The sequence below is a fragment of the Macadamia integrifolia genome, unplaced genomic scaffold (assembly GCF_013358625.1).
Source record: "Macadamia integrifolia cultivar HAES 741 unplaced genomic scaffold, SCU_Mint_v3 scaffold433, whole genome shotgun sequence".
Classification (NCBI taxonomy): Eukaryota; Viridiplantae; Streptophyta; class Magnoliopsida; order Proteales; family Proteaceae; genus Macadamia; species Macadamia integrifolia.
Genome location: NW_024870363.1, coordinates 148,504 through 170,592, shown reverse-complemented (window position 1 = coordinate 170,592; position 22,089 = coordinate 148,504). Strand labels below are relative to the sequence as shown.

Here is a 22,089-nt window from a genome sequence, read left to right as displayed (position 1 = left end):
CATTGAAAGGCAATGTGACCCCTGTGCCAGTGGGGGTGGGCACTAGGAGTGTATGCAGAAGCATCAACAAAGGCCTGATTTCTGCCTTTCATGAGCAGGGCAATCATCTGCCTGTTAGACTTCTTTTCCCTAAATTTAATTATTCCCAAAATAAAACCCAAGATATTATTCTCATCTCACTTTCAAATGTGGATAAATATAAGACAAAGGTAATGACAAATTGTATGGTACATAAATTTATATATTAGCATATTTGCCCCTCCCCCTTACAGGACAAAGAAGACCACCCCTAAAGAGTACAATTCTGGTATGGTTACAAGCCCAATGTAACTAACCCTGACTACACAAAGCAAACTCTATTGTTTAATATACAAACTGTTGTGTCCTAGAGATATTTCTGAGTTCGAGCCTGTAAAGGTGTTGCAGTCGTGCTTTTAGGCTACTGCAATGGATCTCACTGAATACAGAGGTGAAGGTGTTTGTCATTGAGAACTCAATATCCAACCTTTTACAACGAGGGTTGTGACGTTGTCCAACACCCAAGACCTCCTATGTTTCTTGAGAGCATCTCTTACTCAAGAACATTACATGCATCTATGTCAGACCCAGCTGGTACATGTTAGGTGGAACCTGGGAGCTGCTATAATATCAATGAAAAAAGTCGATCTTTAAAAGATTATGCCGAGTGACAATCACAAACCCAATATGTTCATTATATTTCTAGCAGTGACATAAAAACTAAAAGAAACAAGGACAACAGTATTAAGTATAGGCTTGTATGAAATTTATAAGCTGATAGTTAATGGCTCATCCATCTGTGCATGCATGCATCATATTAGTGTACATACAAAGAAAACAGGAGATACAACTGCTGTATCCATCTGTGCATGCATATATCTTATACGTGTTTAAGCTTTGCTTCTACTTCCTGCAAAAGACAGGTCCTTTTACCCAGTAAAACTAAGGAGAATACATTTTGCATCTCAGATATAGGATCAGAAACTTCAGACTTAGTCCGCCAAGCAATGTGCTCGTCGGGTCTAACTAAAATGGCTCCTCTGTCTGTCATCTGACAGATGTCCCACCATGAAGGTGATGGTGCTGATCTCCTAATCTCCTCAACATGAATGCAATCCTTGATTGACATTAAAGCAGTTTTATTTGCGCCTATTTCCTTTACAGAACCAGATGGCCACATGACACAAATCTTCAAAGAAACTCTGAATCCATCTGCCACTTTGAGAGCAGCTTGAGCAAGATTGTAAGACTCATTCTTCGGTGCTATAATGAGAAGGAACACAACTTTATCTCCAGACACCAGATCCAAAGTAGAAAAAATCTCCTGCAAGAAGCCAGGGTAATGACAAATTACCAAATCAATTACTAGCAAGGTTAAGGTACCCAGTTATATTAGCATCTCAAACGCAAGCCCAAACCTAAGCATCGGATGCCAATATGAACCCAGTTGGATGATTGTAACCATCTAATTATCAGACAATTCTCTGTACCACACAACCATAGTTGTCAAGGCATTGCCTAGGTTAAATCTTGGCAAGTGCCTTGCGTCTAGGCCCCCTTCAACACCTTGGGTTGCCTCAATGCTGTGACAACTGTGCACACAGAAAATAGTATCTGACTCTCCAAAATAAACATAAAATAGCAGATGGTTACAATCTTTTATTACCTGGTCATCTTTGTTAAACAGTTCCTAGGTAGTACAGCATCAAATAATATGTAACACGCACTTGAATGTAAACCACATGTCAAACCATTTGCGAATGGCTGGACCCTTGATCCATAAAACAAACAAATACATACCTCACTCGATAACTTCGGCAACAATCTGAAATTCATATGAGGCAACCGCAACCCTGGCTCTGCAGAGGGAACATAGTCCCTCCTACGACCAGTTGGTGCTTCTGGTGCATGTGATGCATTATAATTCTCTGGAACAAGAGCTCCTTCAAGATACCTAATATCAATATATGGAGTTAGAACAGTGAAGAGCTCACTGAGTTCAGCAAATGCACAATAATTATCTTGGTTTTCACCTGAAGCTGACACTATCTGAAGAATTTAAATAATTCAATGAGTTTAATCAGCAAACAAGGTGGACTTAAATTAATTTTAAAAAGAAAATGAGTACTTTTGTAATCCTGATTGTGTACAATCTTACCAAATATGGTAACTAAACTTTTCAAATGGTACCTTTATATTTATTATTCAAATCCAAGGAATTGGTCAAAAAAGTAAGGTAAAAGTTAATTACTAGATATATAAATTTTTTAGTTAGTTATGCAATCATTGCTGGTAAGGATTACAAAAGTTTCTGTTTTACTACTTTCATTTTACTTCCGTTCCCAAAGCATCTGTTTTACTATTTTTCCTTTTTATTTCCATTCCCGTCAATTGCAGCCAGATGAAGCCAAATTGAATTTTGGAGCAAAATTGGCCTAGTACAGGGAAGCCTTCCACCATTGCATGAAACTATAGCATAACTATTAACTCAGGTTAGTATTACTATCAACTCGGTCAACCATTTGGGGGAATACCAAGTGTAGTCCACATCACTCCCACAAGAACGTCACATCAACATGATCAGGTATTTGGGTACCAAGGTGAATAACACCCCCTTCCACAAGGAGGCGCATTTACACAGTAACTTTACAGTTTGGGCATCAAGTTAGCCAGAACACATTCTGCAGCATAAAAAAGGAAAGCGTTTGGTGATTTAAAAAACAAAAAAATGCCACTGAGACCTGAAACCAAGATCTTCCGCAGGAAACTGAAGCTGGAGGCTCTTTCCTTCATCAAATATACGCCTCAGTTTAGCAAGCCTCAAAGAGCCAAGAGGATTCTTGTCATTCAGAATGGATTCTGAAACTTGTGCACGACCAGCAGCAAAGATTCCATCCAAGATTGCTCTCTGTAATCCAGATGGTAGAATGGAACCAATCCCACTGTTGATTATTCGATGTACTGTCAAATCAGCACCGAATACCAAAAGTTACATGGGGCTGCACATAATGCTCCAAAAACTAGAAATAGAATGGAAGTTCTCAGTTCTATTTTACCTGAGTTTGCAGCAGCTGGGTCCAGACCAAGTGCAGAAGGAACTTCCATGGCGGCTTTAAAGTTCTGAACACTTAGTCTAGTATTGAAAATAGCAATCTGGTAAATAGTTAAAGATGGGTATCAAGGAACCTTCCAAAATTTTCTTTTTCTTAATGAATACAAAGAACTTCCATATCAAAACCAAGAACAACAATAACAATAACAATAAAAAAAAAACAATAAAGCAATAAGCCAATAACAATAACAATAAAACAACAACAATAATAATGGGAACTGATACGGCAACTTCAAAATTCTAAACACTAGTACTCATGAGAAGAGCTATACCTGCCTGCGTTCCATTTCATAAGTCTGGAGAATTGAAGGTGGAGATATATCCTGCAACACAGAAGCTATTTTCCATGCCAGGTTATGAGCATCCTGGATACCAGTGTTCATTCCTGTATCAATCATGTAGAATATATTTAAAAAAGAAAACAAAACAAAACAAAAAAACCTACAAAAAGAAAGGACTCCCGGTATGTTCATGAGAGGTTCCTTACCAAAACCACCAGCAGGAGGAAAACGGTGAGCTGCATCACCCGCAAGTATTACTCGATTATCACAAGCAACAAACTTCTCAGCAACTTCAGCATGCATCACCCATGGCTTTATATCAATCACATTTATGTCCTTGAGCTCCCAGCCGACTATTTTAAAGATTAACTCCTCGCATACCTACAACAGGTAGACTGCTTTCAACAGCTACAACAGTGAGAGCCCAACTCCTCATTTGAGGGAAGGGGGCAGGGGGGATAGTAACATGCTATTAGCTATTCCTCCAAATTCCCTAGATGTCTGCCACACTTAGTGCTGGTGGGGTTAATCATGAATATGTTAGTGCAACACGCCCATCATACTGCAAGCAATTCCATTCATACATACAATGCAAAGAAGATTGCAAAACCCTAAAAAACAATATTTCCATGCAGCATACACATTATGAACAGAATGGAAATACCTTGGAACTGAAGTCTTTTAGATTCTGCTGAGGAGGATAGAAGGGCATCTGCAGGGAAAAGGAAGACAATTATCATTATGAGAACACCGACCCAGCATTGATAACTTCCAAGGCAATTCAACATTCAAGGTCAGATGTACTACCTGTAACACAAATTCACCTTGGCTGAGATCATGTGCTACAAGAACCCCTATAGCATCCGTATTGAAAATAAAGAACAGCATTCCCGGCCTCTGATGAAGTAGGTATTGTCCAAGGTCTTGGCTCAAGAAATGGACACTGACAAGATTTTGCAACCCCCTTTCACCTTGCATACCTATACCCATCAGCTTTCTAACAGTGCTTCCAGCACCATCAGCACCAACTAGAATTTTACAGAGGATTTTTCTTTCTGTTTTCTTCCCTTCCTTGATAAAGGAAGCACCCACTGTCAGACAAGGATCAGTGGCTTTGATGGAAACACACTCATGTCCCATCAATATCTCCCTTTCCCCAAGAAGTCTATGATTAAGCTCTTCAATTCCATCACCATTAGAAATGCGAAATTCAAGATTCTCTAGCTGTTTGAGTAGTAACCTGGTAAGTTTGTACTGTGAAAAATGTGCAACAGATACTGGGCTGACTACCTGTTCAAAGTCTGGAAATCAAAAATATTAGGATGGATATCTTTATGCTTCATTGTTGGTTAAAACTATGTCACAAGGATTATGAAATGCATCATCAGGAAGGTCAACCAGGAAAAAAAAAAAAAGAAGAGGTAGAGGATGGCTCTGATGTATGTATGTCGTATGAAAGCGAAGATCAGCCCACTTGGATCATTTTCTGCATAAGATAAACCGAAGGTAATGCATGACAAGAGACACTTTCTTAGTCACGGTGCGCCATACTTTCATTTGGACCATTGTATCAATGGAACAGAAGTAGAAGATCCTATGGGGGATACCCTTGAAGGAGCATTCCATTGCACTGATGAGCCATTGATTGACCACTCCAAAGGATTTACCTGGGTCAGAATTCAAAAGGGACTGAGACAAAAACCAAAGAGACTCAGGCCAATGTCCAAGCACTGAGGCAAGGATGAGGAGTATGCATTAAGCGAGGTACAGAACTTCATATATCAAGTAAGATGCATCTACCTAAGGAGCACGTTACCTGGATTGAAGTAGTAGTTCCTCTCATTTTCATTTCTCACTGTATTTTCCTTTTATTTTATGTCTACTCAGGTCGCATAGAAAGCAATTACACATTCTCATAATTCTGGACAAGTCATCTGAAGAAATGGTCCAAATGGATAAGTCATGTGATTCATACCTAATTGTATGCAATCTATTTACCCTTTTGGGTTTTGGTGGGCATGAAGCAATTTATGATATTTTACACAGGCATATTTCCCTGTGATTACTGTCTACAGTTTTTTCAAATTAACCATATAACAGAATGCAATAAATCCCCTTTCCTTGTTATGAATCTAGTACCTGGATAAAACAAATTACATGTGTATAATCATATATTGTGCCTCCATACCCTCATAAGTAGAATTTGAATAAAATCACGTATCTACAAAATATATTTATGAGGAAGTGTCCTTTTGAGCTTGCATGTCACCCTTTAGGAATGCAGAAATGCCTCCCACAGAAGATTAAAAGCAATAAAACCCAGACAGCCCTTATTGTTAAGCAACCATTAGAATTGATGGATTCAGGAAGAAAGGTTATTAGAATGATGAAGTGACCATACCTTGAGGTTGCATATGATCTACTGACCCAAGAATATAACCCGAAAGTGAGGTGCAGTACATGAACTTCCTCCACAAATCTACTGGTGGTTGCAACTTTTGGATCTCCTTTGCCAGGCCATTCAATTTGCGAAACACCTGACCAGCGGCTCCAAGTTAAAGCAGAACTAGAAATTCGAAGAAAAATTTATTACTAATAGAAAAATCTTAATCAATCCTCAGGTAAGAATAAAACCTCCATAGATCGATTGTTTATAAAGTGCGCTTGTGGATGTTGAGAGAAGATTTTGCTTTTCTCTAAAACCGCACACCTGACACCTACAAAAGATTAATATATTAAAGCAAAATTTCTAGCATTACTTCCACCTTAACTAAAGGGAAAAAAAAAAAAGAAGAGAGTATTTAATAGGTTATCTACTTGACAAACTAGAAGAGTTAAGGTCCTAAATAGATGTAATTTGACACAAACTTAGCCTGCCCTCAGAAGAGAGCTTATTATTAAAGCCTTCCAAGATTAGAGCAATTTGCTTGAGTGAGATCAAAGACATAAATAAATTATTACAAACTTACTTATCACATTTTAAGATCAGTTACTCTTCTTAAGTTGAGATGTATATGTTGTTGTGTGTTGATATTCATTGTTGTAGCCCTTACTTAACAGCTCAAGCTTTTGGGATAAGCAGTTGTAACAATGTTTCAGAGCCAAGAAGTCAGATGTTCGATCCCTGGTAAGTGCAAGGGGTTTGTATTATGTGTTGTTGTGCCCCTACGCATTATGCCCCTTGGTGCTATGTGATGGTGTCACATGCACAGCCAGGTGCGTGTGTGGGCCTGCACATGCGAGGGGGTGTTGTTGTGTGTTGATATGCATTGTTGTAACCCTTAACAGCTTGAGATTTTGGGATAAGCGGCTGTAACAGTAAAAATAAAAAAGAGTAGAAAATTATGTTCCTTCATATTCTCATAATTTGGCCCAATTAAGCACTGCAAATGCAGAGCACACAAGTAAAGACGTCTCATATACAAGCAATTCAAGATCAGAAGCCTTTGACAAAGACACACACAAACACACAATAGAATAGAAGAGAGAAATAGAGAGTTAGTGAAGGCTGGATTGCTATGGGAAGTCCGATGGTTTAACCAACAAAATAGCATAATTTTATTGTTCATTGCTTCATTGTAATTTTATGGAGCTTCAAACAATACTTTCAACCTCAAGGTTCGAAAACTCGTCGAAATCTCGGATATTTCAGTATTTTTTGTTTTTATCGAGACAAAATGGCATACAAAATATAAAAGTACATAATTTTGATCATATTTTAGTCATCTTGGTCACATTTTGTTCGAAATTTCGCTCATTTTGGCCTAAAAAATGCACTATTTCATCGAGATTCTGGCCATCTCGGTCATTTCGTTTCACTCATTTCGCTAATTTCGGCAACTTCAACCATTAGCCCCCCAAAATGCCCAGCGAAACACATGGGAGAAAGTACATCATTTTGACAAAATTTCGGCAACCGAAATGAAAATGAGTTCTTGAACCTTGCAACCACTTCCCATTCTGGTTTCAATGGACTAACTCGCACCTATCCAAGTCTGCTACAAGGCAAGAAAAGCGTGACCTCTTGACATCCCACATGTCACTAAGGAATTGTTAAATTTAGTTTTTCCCTTTGTTCAAATAGGATGATACTGAATGAAATTGTTGGCTGCTTATGACTGTGCTTCTTAGATCATCAACAAATATACTGTAATGCTTCACTGCAGCATACTAGAAACACTGTCATTTTTTTATTCTATCGAGGTTATCTCATAAGGGAACAAGATATGAGAATACAAAATCAACCACCAAATCAACCCTTAAAATGAAAAAATAATAATAATAATAAATAAAGAAAAAAAATTAAAAAATAAATCGCAGAATACCTAATTTTGTCAGAAGAATGGAGAGAACGAGCCCAACAGGACCTGCACCAACAATCAAAACAGGAAGAACTTCATCATCGCCGCTAAAGCTTTTCTTGAAGTCCGAAAAACTTCTTCTTGGAAGATACTCAAACGGGTAGAGTTTGATTCTGGTGGTGCTGAACCCTTTCCCTTTAAACCTCATAATAAATTTGGGAACCTCCATGACCTGAAAAGGACAATAGCTTAGTAACTGGCCATGTTTAGATTAAGAGAGAGAGAAAGAGAGACAGGCTTTTCATATTTTGAGTCAGGTAAGTTAGTAGTTACTTATATATTAGGAAATTTACTAGAGACTGTCCACTGCCACTTCATCATAGGGGACAGCAACAGAGAACCTTTCAAAATAGCTTGATAAGGAAGAAGAAACCATTTGATGGAAGTATATACCAATAAAATGGTTCTTTAGAGGGTCCCACATGCGTCCATCCTTAGCTCTAATGACCAAATCAAGTTGAAGAGAGTTAAACATGAAATTTAGACAGATGGTAGGTTCCTCGGAGCTTCTAGGCTTTAAACTGCAAAATTTCAAAATACCGTTGGTCTCCTTTTTTTCTTTTTCTTCTTCTTAGCGTTTTTTTTTTTAAATAAAAATAAAAATAAAAGGAATAAGTAGTGGTACAACCCCAAAGGAAATTAGACAAAAGCCACCGATACATTCACTTTGAATAAAAAAAGGAAAAAAGGTAGAAAGAAGGAGCTCCCAAAACCCAATCTTGACCTCACAACACCCTGTTTGGCCATAAGATCTGAAATATTGTTCACTGAGCTTGGTTGCAAATGACATGAAATATTTCCTTGGGAAGCCATATGACTGAGTGACATTAGCAAAGCGCTACGGACCTCTCTCCCCCTATATTTTATCCAAGAAATAACTGAAACCAATTCACCTTCACCATTTCTAATCATCATTTTTCATTTAATAACTAATTAGCTTCGATTTTAATAACTAATTAGCTTTTATTGATTTTATTATACTTATGGGTCATTTTGCATTACTAGTTTTGTTGATATGTGAGACTAGGTCCATAGTTGTCAAGGCAACTCGAGGAGGTGGAGAGGTGCCTAAGCGCTTAGGCAACAAGGCACCCGCCTAGACAACCAACGCGCAAGTGTTATTTTTTACTTTCCCTCTTTTGTAACACTATTTAATATACTACATATACCTTATATCGTCAAAAATCAACATTAAGTCACATAAAGTCATCAAAACTCAACATTAAGTCACATCACGTCATCAACATTTAGAGAAATGTTCATGTTTACTAATCAGTTTGACTGGTCAAATGATTTTATTTTTATGAGACTTTTTGTAGTAGGTAAAGCACAAAACCAGATCTCAATTGAAGTGTGGAAAACCCTAGGAGTATGTGGGGTTGTTTGGATGACCAAGTTGTTTAACACTATTATGAACACTAGGAAGATGCCAGATGATTGGAGGAGAAGCATTGTAGTCCTAGTATACAAGAATAAAGGGGATATCCAATGCTGCAATAACTAAAGAAGCATAAAACTAACGAGTCATACTCTGAAACTATGGGAGAAGGTTATTGAAGCCCGCCTAAGAAGAGAAACTGAGATCTTGGAGAACCAATTTATGCCAGGTAGACCCACGACCGAGGCTATTTACCTACTAAGGAAGCTCATGGAAAGTTATAGAGCTCACAAGAAGGATTTCCACATAGTTTTTATTGACTTAGAAAAAACATATGACAGAGTTCCTAGAGATAAAATCCGATATGTCTTAGTAAAGAGAGAGGTGTCCAGTATTTATGCAGATATAATTAAAGACATGTATGAGGGCGTGCTGACTAGTGAGAGATTTGTAGGAGGTCAAGGTAAGGAATTCCCAATTACAATTGGGTTACATCAAGGATCGGCCTTAAGCCCCTATTTATTTGCACTTATCATGGATGAGTTAAACAAGAACATTCTAGATGAGGTTCCCATATGCTCTTCGCGGATGACATCGTTTTAGTGGATAAGACTAAAATAGGAATTAACGCTAAGTTGGAGCTATGGAGATCTACCTTGGAAACAAGAGGCTTTAAGGTTTATAAATCAAAGACAAAGTATATGATGTGTAGCTTTAGCCACTCTATAATGGGCAATGAAATGATAGAAATTGAGAGAGATTCCTCAAAGTGACTAATTTAGATATCTGGGGCCAACCATAAATAAAAAATGTAACATAGAGGATGATGTTTTACAGAGAATTAAAATGTGATGGATGAAGTGGAGAGTTGTGTCCGGAGTATTGCGTGATCAACGTATCATTTTTAAAGCTTAAAGAAAAATTCTATAGGACTGTTATGCGACCAGCTATGGTGTATGGGGCAGAGGGCTGGGCAGTTAAGAAGTGTCATATAGAGAAGCTATGTGTAGCTGAGATGAGGATGTTAAGATAGATGTGCGGCAAAACTAGTAAGGGTAAAGACAAGCTCTGCAAATTATAGTTGATTTGAAAGTTGGAAGATCAATGACAAGCTCCACAAATGTCGTTTGAGGTGGTATGGCCATGTTCAAAGGAGGCCTAAGGACGCCCCAATAAGGAGTGATCTGATTCAAATTGAGGGAGCTAAAAGAGCTAAGGTCAAAGCCTAAAATAATCATAGACGAAGTGGTGAGGAAGGACATGCATAGTCTCGGCTTGTCCCAAGTATGACCTTGGATAGAGCCTATTGGAGGGCAAGGATAAATGTAGCCAACCCCATGTAGCTAAGATTCTCCTGACTTGTTGGGTTGTGCCTCTTTTCTCTTACTCTCATCGTTATACTCTCACCCTTATTCTCTCTTCTCTCATCTTGACATCTCTGTTGTTTAGACTTTTTTTCCTATTACGTGTTGATTGGATCCATATAGCTGACCCCATTAATTTAGGACTGAGGCTGAGATTGTTGTTGTTGTAGATACAAAACCATCTTTCCAACAGATTTAAGATTGCTTAAATCCGAGTTGTATTGACAAAGTTATTTTTCGGTCAATCTTATTTTAATGTGCGCGAATGCTGTTAAAAATCGCCTGAATAATAATAAAGTTATGAACATCAGTACAAAAGATTATTTTACCACATTTTTTGTTTTTAGCAATGTTTTACCATGATAAGATTTATGGAATTTTCAGATTTGGGAAAAACTCCAATATTTGAAAGTTGAAAATCGCCCGTTCTTGAACTGGGTTTGACTTTTTATCCTTTAGGAATTTGATTTTTAAACTATTTTTATTGGATTCAAATTGTCGAGCTGGACGAATTTGTTCACATCTATGATACCCGTTCTAGGTACAGAAAGGCCAAGGAGATTTACCTATTTGGGGAGATAGCTGGCATATAGTTCAACCAAGATACAAGGCTCTCTTTATCTAAGTAGCCAATTACACCTATGGTAGTCTACTAGAGGTCAATTATAGGTATGGTAACCAGTACCTGGACTCCATCTGATGGGTGCCTAAGCTGCTACAGCAATTCCTTAAAGAGGAAACATTTCAAATGAGTTGGTTGACATGATATATAATAATGGTGATGCGGAACCGGATTCCAATAGACTGAAATCGGATCGCTTAGGGCCCACTTAACACTCAATAAAACAAAGGCAACACCCAATAACAATTGTATTGAAATAAAGCTTCAACTAAATGGCAGAATTGTAATTAAGCTGAAGTTATAAAGGGGGTGGCAGAATTGTAAATAACCAGATTAGTTAATAAGCTATTTGGGAGATGGGACCTAAAGGGAATTGACGATTATTGGATGTGGATAAATTAGGAAACACAATATGAGTTTAGGACATGAGAGAATTAGAGACAAGGAGAAGGGCATAACTAGAAATCAGAATGCAAAAGAAATAAAGCAAACTCATGACTCTTTCTTCAATCCTGCGTCAGAACCAGAAAAGAGGGCAGCTTTGATACTTTTGATGGAGCTCTCTCACACCAGCATGGATAGACCTTGGGCTTGGAAGGAAGAATCGCAGCTCACATGTCTTGTGATTCCAGCCGAGGTTCAGCCAAAACAGGAAGTGAAAAGATGGAGTTTCCTCTCTGATATCAAGGCTGGCGGAGGGTTTCAGAACCAGATCTGAATCTGAGTTTGATTTCTCAGAACAGAACAAAGTCTTGGATGTAATACTCTAGGTTTTTGATCGCCTATAGGTAGGAAACCTTCGATCAAGGTCTTGGTCCAAGTAGCTCAAGAATGAAGGAGGTCGACCCACTTATTTGGGGCTGCAACCATCGCCCAGAAACAGAGGAAAGAGAGTAGGGAAAAAAAAAACAAAGAAGAAGAAGAAGAAGAATAGAGAAAAGATGAAGAAGAAAAGAAAGAAGAAACAAGAGTGGAGAGAAGATTTCAGAGAGTCAGGGAGGGGGGAAAAAGCCCACGGCAACCATGGTTTTCATATCAAATCTCTATTCATCAAAACTTCAAATCTCAAAACTGAGTTCTTCTCTATTACATGACTAATATAAAGGAAAAATCAAACAATTAATGGAAACTACTTGAAAATGGAAACTATTCTAAAATTAGAAGCTTGCTAATTTAAAAAGAAATTAATTCTAAAACAATAGAAAATCAAATCAAAAGATATTTCTTTCCTAAGTCCATCGTGCAACTGCATCAAATGGAGGCTGAGAGTTTGAAAGGCTTGCGCGGATGTTGATACTTAGCTTTATCCTTTTGGATGTCGGTGCCTTGAGATGATTATTTATGGTGGTGGTCATTTTTTTCCTTTGCATTATTCAAATGGAGAATCCAAACCTGTCCTTGTTCTGGCGGCCCCTATTCTCATTGAAGTTGGGAAATTAGGATTTGGAGGCTATGTTTGCTTTCTGTTTGGGGATGTTGTGGGTGTAGTTTTTTTTTTTTTGGGCAAGGACTATGGAGAGAGTGAAGAGGAGGTTGTGAGCAAGGGTGGGGGCAAGTTAGGAAGAGGTTGCGAGCAGGGGTCGGTGGAGGCTACGACTGCTGTTTGTTTGGGGAGGTTGTAGTTTTTTTTTTTTTGCAAGGACCAAGGACAGAGAGAGGAGTGGGTTGCAAGCAAGGGTGGGGACTGGGTTTGGAAGGGAGCAAGGTGGGGCACGGGAAAGGGTAGGGTACTCTATTGCTGGCACCTTTCACCAATTCCAGAAACCTGATAGCAATATAGCTATCAATAGAGCCACCTGATTTTCCATCATTCAAACACTAAACTTTTAGTTTTTTACCTATTGGCAGTGTAACTTGCAGCCATGTGGCGCCATTCTATCCACACGCAAAAGGAATGTGGTTCTAGTTGAGGCTTTCTTTCTCTGAGGGCGTAGGACGTTCGCGGAGTCCTTGCCTTCCATACCACCGTAAGACTGGTCATTCTTGGGCAGATCACGCTTCTAAACTAAACATAAGGGAAGGGGCCGGGCCAATCATATCAAAAGGGTCGTAGAAAGAGAACCAGGCCACCTATTTCATTCGATGTTCCAGGATCTGGGTTTAGCCCTCCTTCAAAACCGGTTTATCTAGAGAAGGCGCCCAGGGACATAAGTATAGACCGCAGAAGGGACCCACGAGCGATGTGGGACTAAACTCCTTACATAGGAGATAGACGCGAACACACTCTCCCCCGGTCCGCCCGGCTCTGATACCAGATATGGGTTTAGCCCTTCCCTCTCCTTCAAAACCGGCTTATCTAGAGAAGGCGCTCAGGGACTTAAGTATAGACCGTGGACGGGATCCACGAGCGATGTGGGGCTAAACTCCTTATGCAGGAGATAGACGCGCACACACCCGATTCGACCCAATTGGGCAAGCTTGACTGTTGCCACTTTGATCAAGGAGAAAACCTAGTCAATCACCTTATCGGTGCAGGTCACGTGTCAAAGGTTGTGATCCCACATCTGACTCCAATCTGGGATAGATTCAGAATCATTTTTAGAGAAACATCTTGAAAACCCCAAACAACAAAGGAAGAGATCTTTCCTCCAGCTTTACCCCTCTTCCTTCTTTTATTGGAAGGGGGAAACAACCATAGTTGTCACGGCACCTAGACGACCCAAGGCATTGAGAGCCAACTAGGTGCCTAGGCAACAAGGCTCCCTAGTATTTTTTGTATGTATCCATTATATCTACAATGATACAATTATGATTATATGCTATAGGACGAATCAGCATTTAAGCTACAAAATAGAAGCCACATTAATGCAATATGATATAATTATGATAGTAATAACAAATAATTAACAAAGTACAAGAAATAAATATATATAAGAGTCAAAGACAACATCAAAGCTGGCACCCTCAAGCTCATTTGGAAAATTGTTTCCAAACACAATAGTATTTGGGTAACCTGGGTTTATTCCTCACTCCTTAAAAAGGAATCCATTTGGACAGCCTCCCCTCCATCTGATGCTTTCCAGGTCTGGAGAAACATCCTTCTCCTTAGACCTATGGCCCTTAATGCCATCTCCTCCTTCATCAATAATGGGATCTTCACCTCCTTCTGGTTAGATAATTCTGCTGGCATCCTCCTCTCTATTGTCAGCCCTTGCATTGTGTACTCTTCGAGCATCCCTAGAAATGCTATGGTCGCCTCTTCCCTTCCCTTCCCTTCCCTTCCCTTCCCTTTCTGATATATGGGCCAACCTCCCCCCTCCCCCCCATCCGTAGGAATCGAGAGGACAAGATCACCTGGATCCAGTCTCCCGATGGCCTTCTCTCCTCTACCTCAGCCTGGAACCTTATTCATATCTCTGCTCCCATTGTCCCTTGGCACAAGGTCACATACCTCGTCCAAGGTTCACAACTTGGCACGCCTTCACTGATTGCCCCAACCCAATCCTTCCTAACCCACCGTTACATCCAAGTCTCCCCTTCTTGTTGTCTCTGTTGGAACAACAATGAAGACACTAACCACCTTTTCTTCAACTGTTCCCTCTCCTCCACCATCTGGAAAAAATTCCTTAGTCATTGTTGGCCTTCCTGGAGACCCATTCTGCCTTTCAATCGGGAATGGATCTAGATTGACAGGACCTTTTCTGGGTCCTCCATCTGTGACACAACGGGTAAGCTTGCTTTTTCTGCTACTATCAAACATCTTTAGATGGAGCGGATTCTCCGTAAATGGACGTCCAAATCCCAGTCCAATGATCAGATTTGGAAAACCATCTATTTTGATGTCCGCTACAGACTTGCTTCCCTCAAGCAGAAACCAATTAGGAACTCCCCAAGGAATAGGTTCATTGTTGTTGCCTGGGGTCTCTCCTCCTCTCTCATAGCTTCCCCCCACCCCCATGATTATTTATACCCACTATAGTCCTCCTTGTTTTCAGCTTCTCTTGAGGTTCTAGTCTCTTCTTGTTAGCTTTTGCTTTTCACCCCATCCTCCCCCTTTCTTTTGTTTTTGCTGCTTTTGCCCTCTGGGCTTGGTTCCCCCCCCCCTTCTCTCCCTTTGTATATTCTTTCCTCTATTTAATGCATTATTTATTTATCCAAAAAAACATATATAACTAAGAAGCAGAATTATAAAGCATGCAAATATGTAAGTATGTATTAATGTATTACACTATTACCTCCATACTACCAAAAATGAGTTCCTCCAGGCCCTCCACTATATTTCTACTCTCTTTCAGTCAATACAAATAGTGTAAGAACTAAGAACTAAGAAGTAAATTTAGTAAAAACTAAGGCAAAGCCAAATCCAAATATAAGCAGTTTTTACTTTTTAAAGTCGAAGACAAGCACTTTGATGTACTAACTAAATAAGTATACAAATATCAAGTAAATAAGTGATAATTTAATAATCCTGTTGTTCCTCAATAGCTCAGTGGTAGAGCAATCGGCTCTCGGCTGTTAAGGCTCTGTATTGTAACGATTCTGTTTTTTAAACATGATTCTAGGTCTGGCACACTTTTTTGCATATCTGTTTTTTTAGAGTGATTCTGCGTCTAAAATGTTGTATGGTAATCCCAACAAAAAAATTGATTTTGTAACCTGGAAGAAACAGAAACTTGTATGGTTCGCACTTAATAGAATCGTTTCTGTTGGAAACCAATATTTACATAAAATGCCATCTTCACCATGGGTGTCAAAGTTGTGATTTTTAAATAAAATCTAAGGATAGTCAATGGTTTTTTAAATAAATTCTTTGAGTTCTTGGCAATGTTCCTCCAACCAACTTTATTAAAAGTAGCAGTAGTCCTATTGCATTTCTTAACTTCCTCTACCATGAGAACAACAAGGGTGTCTACATTTTCTTGGCTCCATTTTGCATTCTCACTAACTACTTGTGTTGAATTTGCCATTTTCTCACTATTTTACCAAAAAAAATATGAATTTAAAGTCCAAATTTAAGTGACCATATGAACCCTCCCTAATGCAATCCTTGCAACATTTAAAAATTTAGCCCTAAAAGTACGTAGTAGTTGGTGGTCCAAGACTCCAAGTCCAACAAAGAACAGATGAGGACAAAGAAATGAATAATGGCTTTCGGTAGCCATGTTCTTGAGATAACCTTACACCTGAGTACCCCCTCTATCTAGGCCTCACCATGACCTTAACCATGTAGATGGGACCCAAGAACTCAAATTGCTTCTGTTCTCTACAACCTTTCTACATACCAAGTGATGCAACAACGCTCTGATGGATCGAACCAAACCTGCTCCAGAACCCAGATCAAGACCCAAATCCAATTTGGATTCAAGATTAATAGAATATTTTAGGATTTTATTTTATTTTGAGAATATTTGTTTTCTATTTGAGTCCTTATTTGCTTCTAATTATGTTAGCCTAGGTGTAGAAGATTTTTATTTCTATCTTAGTCTTTGATTTTAATTAGAAGGTTTTAATTTAATTTTATTATATATTAGACATGTAATTCATAGGAAGATTAGTTGATCAAGAAAGAAATAAGGATTGTGAAACTCCCCCCTGCGTGGCTGTCCTCTTCCTCCCCCTTCTTCTTCTTCTCTTCGCTGTGAGCTCTCTTTTCTCTCTCTTCTTCTTTCTTCTTTCCCTCTTTATTTCTTCCTATTCTTCTCCTCCTCCTCTCATCTGGGTGATAACATCAGATTAAAAGAAAGCTTTGCTGAAGTTAGTTCCCAATCATTTGAACCTGAGATTGGTCTTGATGGTATCCTCGACCTTACGAGAATCAACCCCCGTGACGAAGATTCAAAACATAGCTCGAGTATGCAATCAAGTTTCAGATCTGCAACTAAACCAGATCTGAGAATATCAATAGGTTCAGTTGCAGAAATTTTCCACAGTTTAATATCAGGTCTTCTTCATTTTCCTGCTGTATTTTCTCTTTCTCTGGGATTATTCTGTTTCTGGCGACAGTTACAGCGTTACACAAGTTCACTGATCTCCCTTGTGTGAGACCTGATAAGGCTGAAGATTTGTTCAAAGGTTCCCCTCCCTTGGGCGATTGAAACCCTAGAAGCTTGACCTTTGTTGAAGCCCCTACAGTGAGATTTGAAGTCATGAACAAATCTGGTCTGTGCACCATCGCCCAGATCTGTTTCAGCAGTCCCGGATCTTGCTTTCACTGGTCGTCTGACCTTATGGTTGCTTGCAATCAAGAGCTCTACGACTGCTGAATCTCTCCCTGAAGTTTCAGCCCCATCGGACCCCTATTGAGGGAGTTCTCTTCACCTGAGGACTCTCTAGACCTCCGCCCTGCTCCTCTTGGCTGGAGGTTGAAGACAACCAACGTGGGTTGTCAAGAAACCCCTTTTTAATCCTTCTTTCCCCTTAATACCCCTTTCTTTCTCCCATATTCTTCATTGTCCTACTTTTACATCTAATTCCTAATTTACCCTTTCTACTAGTGCTTTGTAAACCAGTGCCAATGTCTTGAAGTTCTAACAAATTACAAGTTTGCCACCCTTGTTAACTTCAATTTATTCACAGGAATGCTACTCCCTTCTAAACATCAACATATTTATTGTTTTGCCCCCTAATCTTAGTCTTAAGTGCTTAAGTTCTTAAGTGGACCCACATCCAATCGGGTTGGTTTTCTTGGGGCCCACCGGCCCCGAATTACCAAGCAAAATGAAAATGCAAGAATCCATGAAACCAGAACCAGCTCACACCCACACAGCCACACAAAGACAAATATACATACACACAAATAAATGTTACCTGAAACAGCATAGCTGAACACAGGCATTTGGAAATTATCTGATAAATGTCTTAAACTACAGATTTAGGTGGAAACTCTTGATCATCATAGCATTTTGGATGAAAACAAAACTAAAGAAATATAACCTTCATGCATTTGAATGTTCATGTGGCCCTTGTTTTGGTCCATGACTTTTGGGATATTGGATTGGCATTTAATCCTTCTTTGTATAAAGTGGAATGTTACATCTGAATAAATAATTAAAGAATGAACTTTGTTTTTCTATATGAAGAACAAATGAATCAATTAGGAACTTATGCACATGAATCTAAGCTCAAACATGTATACATCCTCAATTTAACATGGATCAAAAAGCTGTATTGCTTACATTCTGTTCGGTGTCAACAGATAACAGTCACTAATGAACAGAGTTTACTAGGAGTAGCTACAGATAACAGTCAATAATGCACAAAGTCTACTAGGAGTAGCTACATAGATGACTAACAAGATGAACAAACAATCACCATTTGCAAGGAACTCAACTAGCGACTGACCAAAAGACTCCTCATATCTACTCTCAAGTCTCGCACCTTATTTCCAATAAGCAGCAAGGAACCTGCCCATCAAGGATAAATGCCAATCCAACATCCCAAAAGAGATAAAGATAGCACAAAACCCAGTAGACCAATTAACTTGGACTAGTTTTTACATGGGAGAACCGACAGAAATCCTCCTGAGACTTGATTTCAGGTCTATAAATTATATCATAGCCTAACTGATCAATTACATGGTTTGGCTTTCACATGTCAAAAACTAACTGAAATAGTCCTAAGTTTAGAAGAGAAGATCCTGTGACAGAGAACAGCAAAGACTAGCACAGACCCATTTCTGCCAAATAATTTTAACTCTGTTTAGAAAATTTTAAAATGAAAGGGCATTACCCCGACAAGAACAAGAACCCTTAAAACTAGAGACAGTGGCTTCATAAAGCATTTTTGATACTCTAAACACAAGAGGGCTACGGATCAGACAAGGAGAATTAGCAAAAACCCATGACCGTTGAGTGACTTGAGATGATTTAAGAGAGTTTAAATCAACAAATCCAACCCTATTTACATATTCAAGAACAAACAGTTCGAGAATTAGCAAATGCGTAAAAGAAAATGCCCACAAGCTTGAGTTACGTGAACTTGGAGGAAATAAAACCGAAGAGGAGACCTACCTCACTGACGGCAGATCTGTGTCGTCTTTGTAGATGGTGGCTGCAACAAACTTCTACCTATTGGAACAACGAACTGGAAACGAAGAATAAAATCAGTATAGGGGGAGCGAGAGAGAGAGAGCTACCAAAGAGACCTACACCTCGGATCACCGACGGCAGATCGACAGTAGTAGGCTCTGCGTTCTTGCTTCAGTTCCCTTCACGCTGCATATGCTTCGTATCTCTGGCCGTTGCAACTGTGAAAGAGGGTAATAGGGTTTGCTTCACCTTTGTTATGTTTTGATGATAAAGTATGTATTTGCCCCTCTTAACTTAAGTTACAAAGTTGATTCAGCGCCTTTTGCTCAGAATCAATTCTGAGAATGAAAAGCACCACTTTCATGTTCCAAAAAAGAGACTCCAAAACCTCATAATTCTTACATGTTTCTCACGGGTTGAGATATTGGCTTCCGTAGAGAACGTCTTTCCGCTTTCTCCTTTTATACTAGATGGTAAAAAGGTTACTCAAATCTGAGTTTAAGTGCTGCGGTAAACTCAGATTTGGAACACATCCTTTGTAATATGGTCATTCATGGGAAGTAGGATGCTCACTTATGAGGGTCATCCTAGTGGAACCAAACAACTCAAAAAATTAAGAATTATCATTCTAAAGAATGTCATTCCAAAGATTTACCGAACCAAACACCCCCTAAAAGTGTCCCGTTCATTCAAAAAAGTAAATAAAGAAATTGAGCCGGGCTTACCATACAGTTTTTACCCATTTCCGTTCTAAAAAAATGGAAAAACAATAGAATCCATTTTTTAGATTGTTACAGTACAGAGCCTAACTGACAGGTCGTAGGTTCAAATCCTACTTGGGGAGATTTAATTCACTCTTAAAAACCCTCAGAAGCACTACAGAAGCAGGAAACCCAAAAAATATATGCTATTATTTAACACTAATCTTCCAAGTGGAAGGACCAATATATGCAACAGCAATACGGAGAAATTAAAGCAACATTAAGAATGCCTCCCCCCAAAAAAACAAAAACATGATAAAAGAAATTTCATTCTCACCCCTTCAAGTGATGCTCTTGCAATTGTGTTTGAAGCTGATGATCAGCTAAAATTCCAGATGAACCTAAAGCTGAACCATTGTTATTATCATTTTCCAAAACAAAGCCTGCAAAAGTACAACCAGAAATTAGATTAATATGATGCACTCATTATATCAATTAGCTAAAAACCAACAAGAGAATCCATAAATTTCTATGGGACAAATCTTAAAAGGTCATACAATGTAAACAAGGTGGACATCCAGCTAATCTGAAGATGTAGTAACCATTAAAGTAGCAGATGCTACAGATTAGAATCCTCATTTTTCCAGTGGCCAGTCATGTTTCCTATAATATCGTACCTCTGATTAGTTTATTTCATCTACAAATCGATTGGCAAATATGCACACACACTTTTGACGAAGACGAAGAAGAAAAGAAGTGAGAAAAAAACAAAGAACCTAACGGAATCAAGGGTGCCGTCGGAATGCCGACATGAGGGCTTAGTAAGTTTTAGAGTTGTGATGTCTGAATGAAGATTGAAGATTCTAGTTCTGGTTACATTTCGCTTTCGATTTTTGTTTTCACATTGATTTCTGAAAAATAAACCAACAAATAGGTTTCTGATCAAAAAATTGGAATTGTCTGGATAAAGATTTCCGATTTTCACTTCACTTGAGAGAGAGGCATTGAGATTCGTTGGGGTGGCGGCATAAGGAGAACGAAGGGGGAGCATGGAATTGCAGGGGAGAGGGGGTTTGGGAGCAGGGGTGGGGTGATTTCCAGGAAGCTGAGGATTGAAATATCACTCACCTGCTCAATAGCGACCTCATAGAAGCTGAAGCTTGCGGCAATAAAGAAAGCAACGTGTCAAGGAGGAGATCCATCATCTCCGGAATCCCACCACTATTGACTCATCATCTTCTCCTGACGAGTCAAAAAGAACAGAAGCCCCAAATGCTTTCTTCGCAACATATAATAACTTCAGAGGCAACTTCAGAAAATTCCCCTGGTCGGGGCGGGGAAGAGGGCAGGGCGGGGAGCGGGGTCTGCAAGCAGGGGTGGGAAGATTTGCAATAAGCAGGGTAGGGGCGGAGGAGAAGGGTTTGCGAGCAGAGGGCCGGGAGGGAGCAGTTGTGGGGATGTGTTTCAGGGGGATGGGAGAGAGAGACAGAGCGCGCGAGAGGGGCGAAATTCCGAAATGGAAATTCAAGAATAGTTCTCCAGCTGTTTCGGAATTTCAGCTTCTAATGATTTTTATTTCTAATGAACAAGAAATTATAAGTATAAGATGTAAAAATCATATCAATGAACTTACCCCAAAAAAGAAAAAAAAATTATATCAATCAAATCATTAGAAGCTGAATTTCAATGCATCTCACCTTCATTATAACCCTACACGGCAAATTGGAATGTTGGAAACTGAATTATTTTTGAGGATGATCCATGTTCTTCTAGCATTCCCCAGTTAGGCCAAAGGTCTGAATACTCGTTGTTAATTTAAAAAAATAATAATGAAAAGAGTTTTGTTACAATATCTTTATTTGAGTAGGAGTTAACCAAAGTTATCTTTCTATGTATTTTAATTTATATAAACAAAAATCCAAGCTTATAACACCCTAATGGTGCAATTCGGGTTGAGTTGGTGCATCCCAACCCTAGCTGAATGCAACCAACTGATTTTTGAAATCAGGCCAAGTCCAGATCGACCAATTTCCCAAACCTAGCTAATGCAACTTAAGGATGTGAATTTGAAATTGAAACGGTTTATCAAAACCAAATCGAGTTGTTTACACAAAAATCATGAAATAGGTCTATAAATGGTTTGATTTTGATTTTAAAATTGAAACTGTTTAATAAATAGTAAAATTTTAGTTTTAAAATCTAAATAATTGGTAAAACTGATTAACATATATATCGTAAATAAATTTAAGTCATTCAATGTTAAGTTTATATACATTGTAGTAAAG

The 22,089-nt window shown here is 38.9% G+C and overlaps 1 protein-coding gene across 10 annotated transcripts; it reads right to left on the bottom strand.

Annotated features, from left to right (window-relative positions):
* Positions 1 to 762: 762 nt before the first annotated feature.
* On the bottom strand, positions 763 to 21,570 carry LOC122068594 (putative polyketide hydroxylase). Of its 10 annotated transcripts, XM_042632454.1 has the most exons (17): positions 20,933 to 21,376; positions 20,142 to 20,247; positions 19,226 to 19,321; positions 19,086 to 19,158; positions 8,166 to 8,293; positions 7,737 to 7,944; positions 6,046 to 6,128; positions 5,813 to 5,948; positions 5,019 to 5,078; positions 4,219 to 4,712; positions 4,076 to 4,123; positions 3,618 to 3,792; positions 3,403 to 3,515; positions 3,075 to 3,171; positions 2,760 to 2,979; positions 1,819 to 1,972; positions 763 to 1,342 (listed from the first exon to the last, which is right to left on the bottom strand). In XM_042632454.1, exons 6-17 carry the CDS (start codon positions 7,939 to 7,941, stop codon positions 899 to 901), a joined length of 2,229 nt encoding a protein of 742 aa, XP_042488388.1. In that variant the 5' UTR covers positions 7,942 to 7,944; positions 8,166 to 8,293; positions 19,086 to 19,158; positions 19,226 to 19,321; positions 20,142 to 20,247; positions 20,933 to 21,376; the 3' UTR covers positions 763 to 898. The 10 variants fall into 10 exon arrangements, with proteins under 10 accessions (XP_042488388.1, XP_042488393.1, XP_042488389.1 ...); XM_042632459.1 differs by lacking the exons at positions 8,166 to 8,293; positions 20,933 to 21,376 and adding an exon at positions 21,502 to 21,570; XM_042632455.1 differs by lacking the exon at positions 8,166 to 8,293 and having other exon boundaries at positions 19,086 to 19,125; positions 19,211 to 19,321.
* Positions 21,571 to 22,089: the final 519 nt, after the last annotated feature.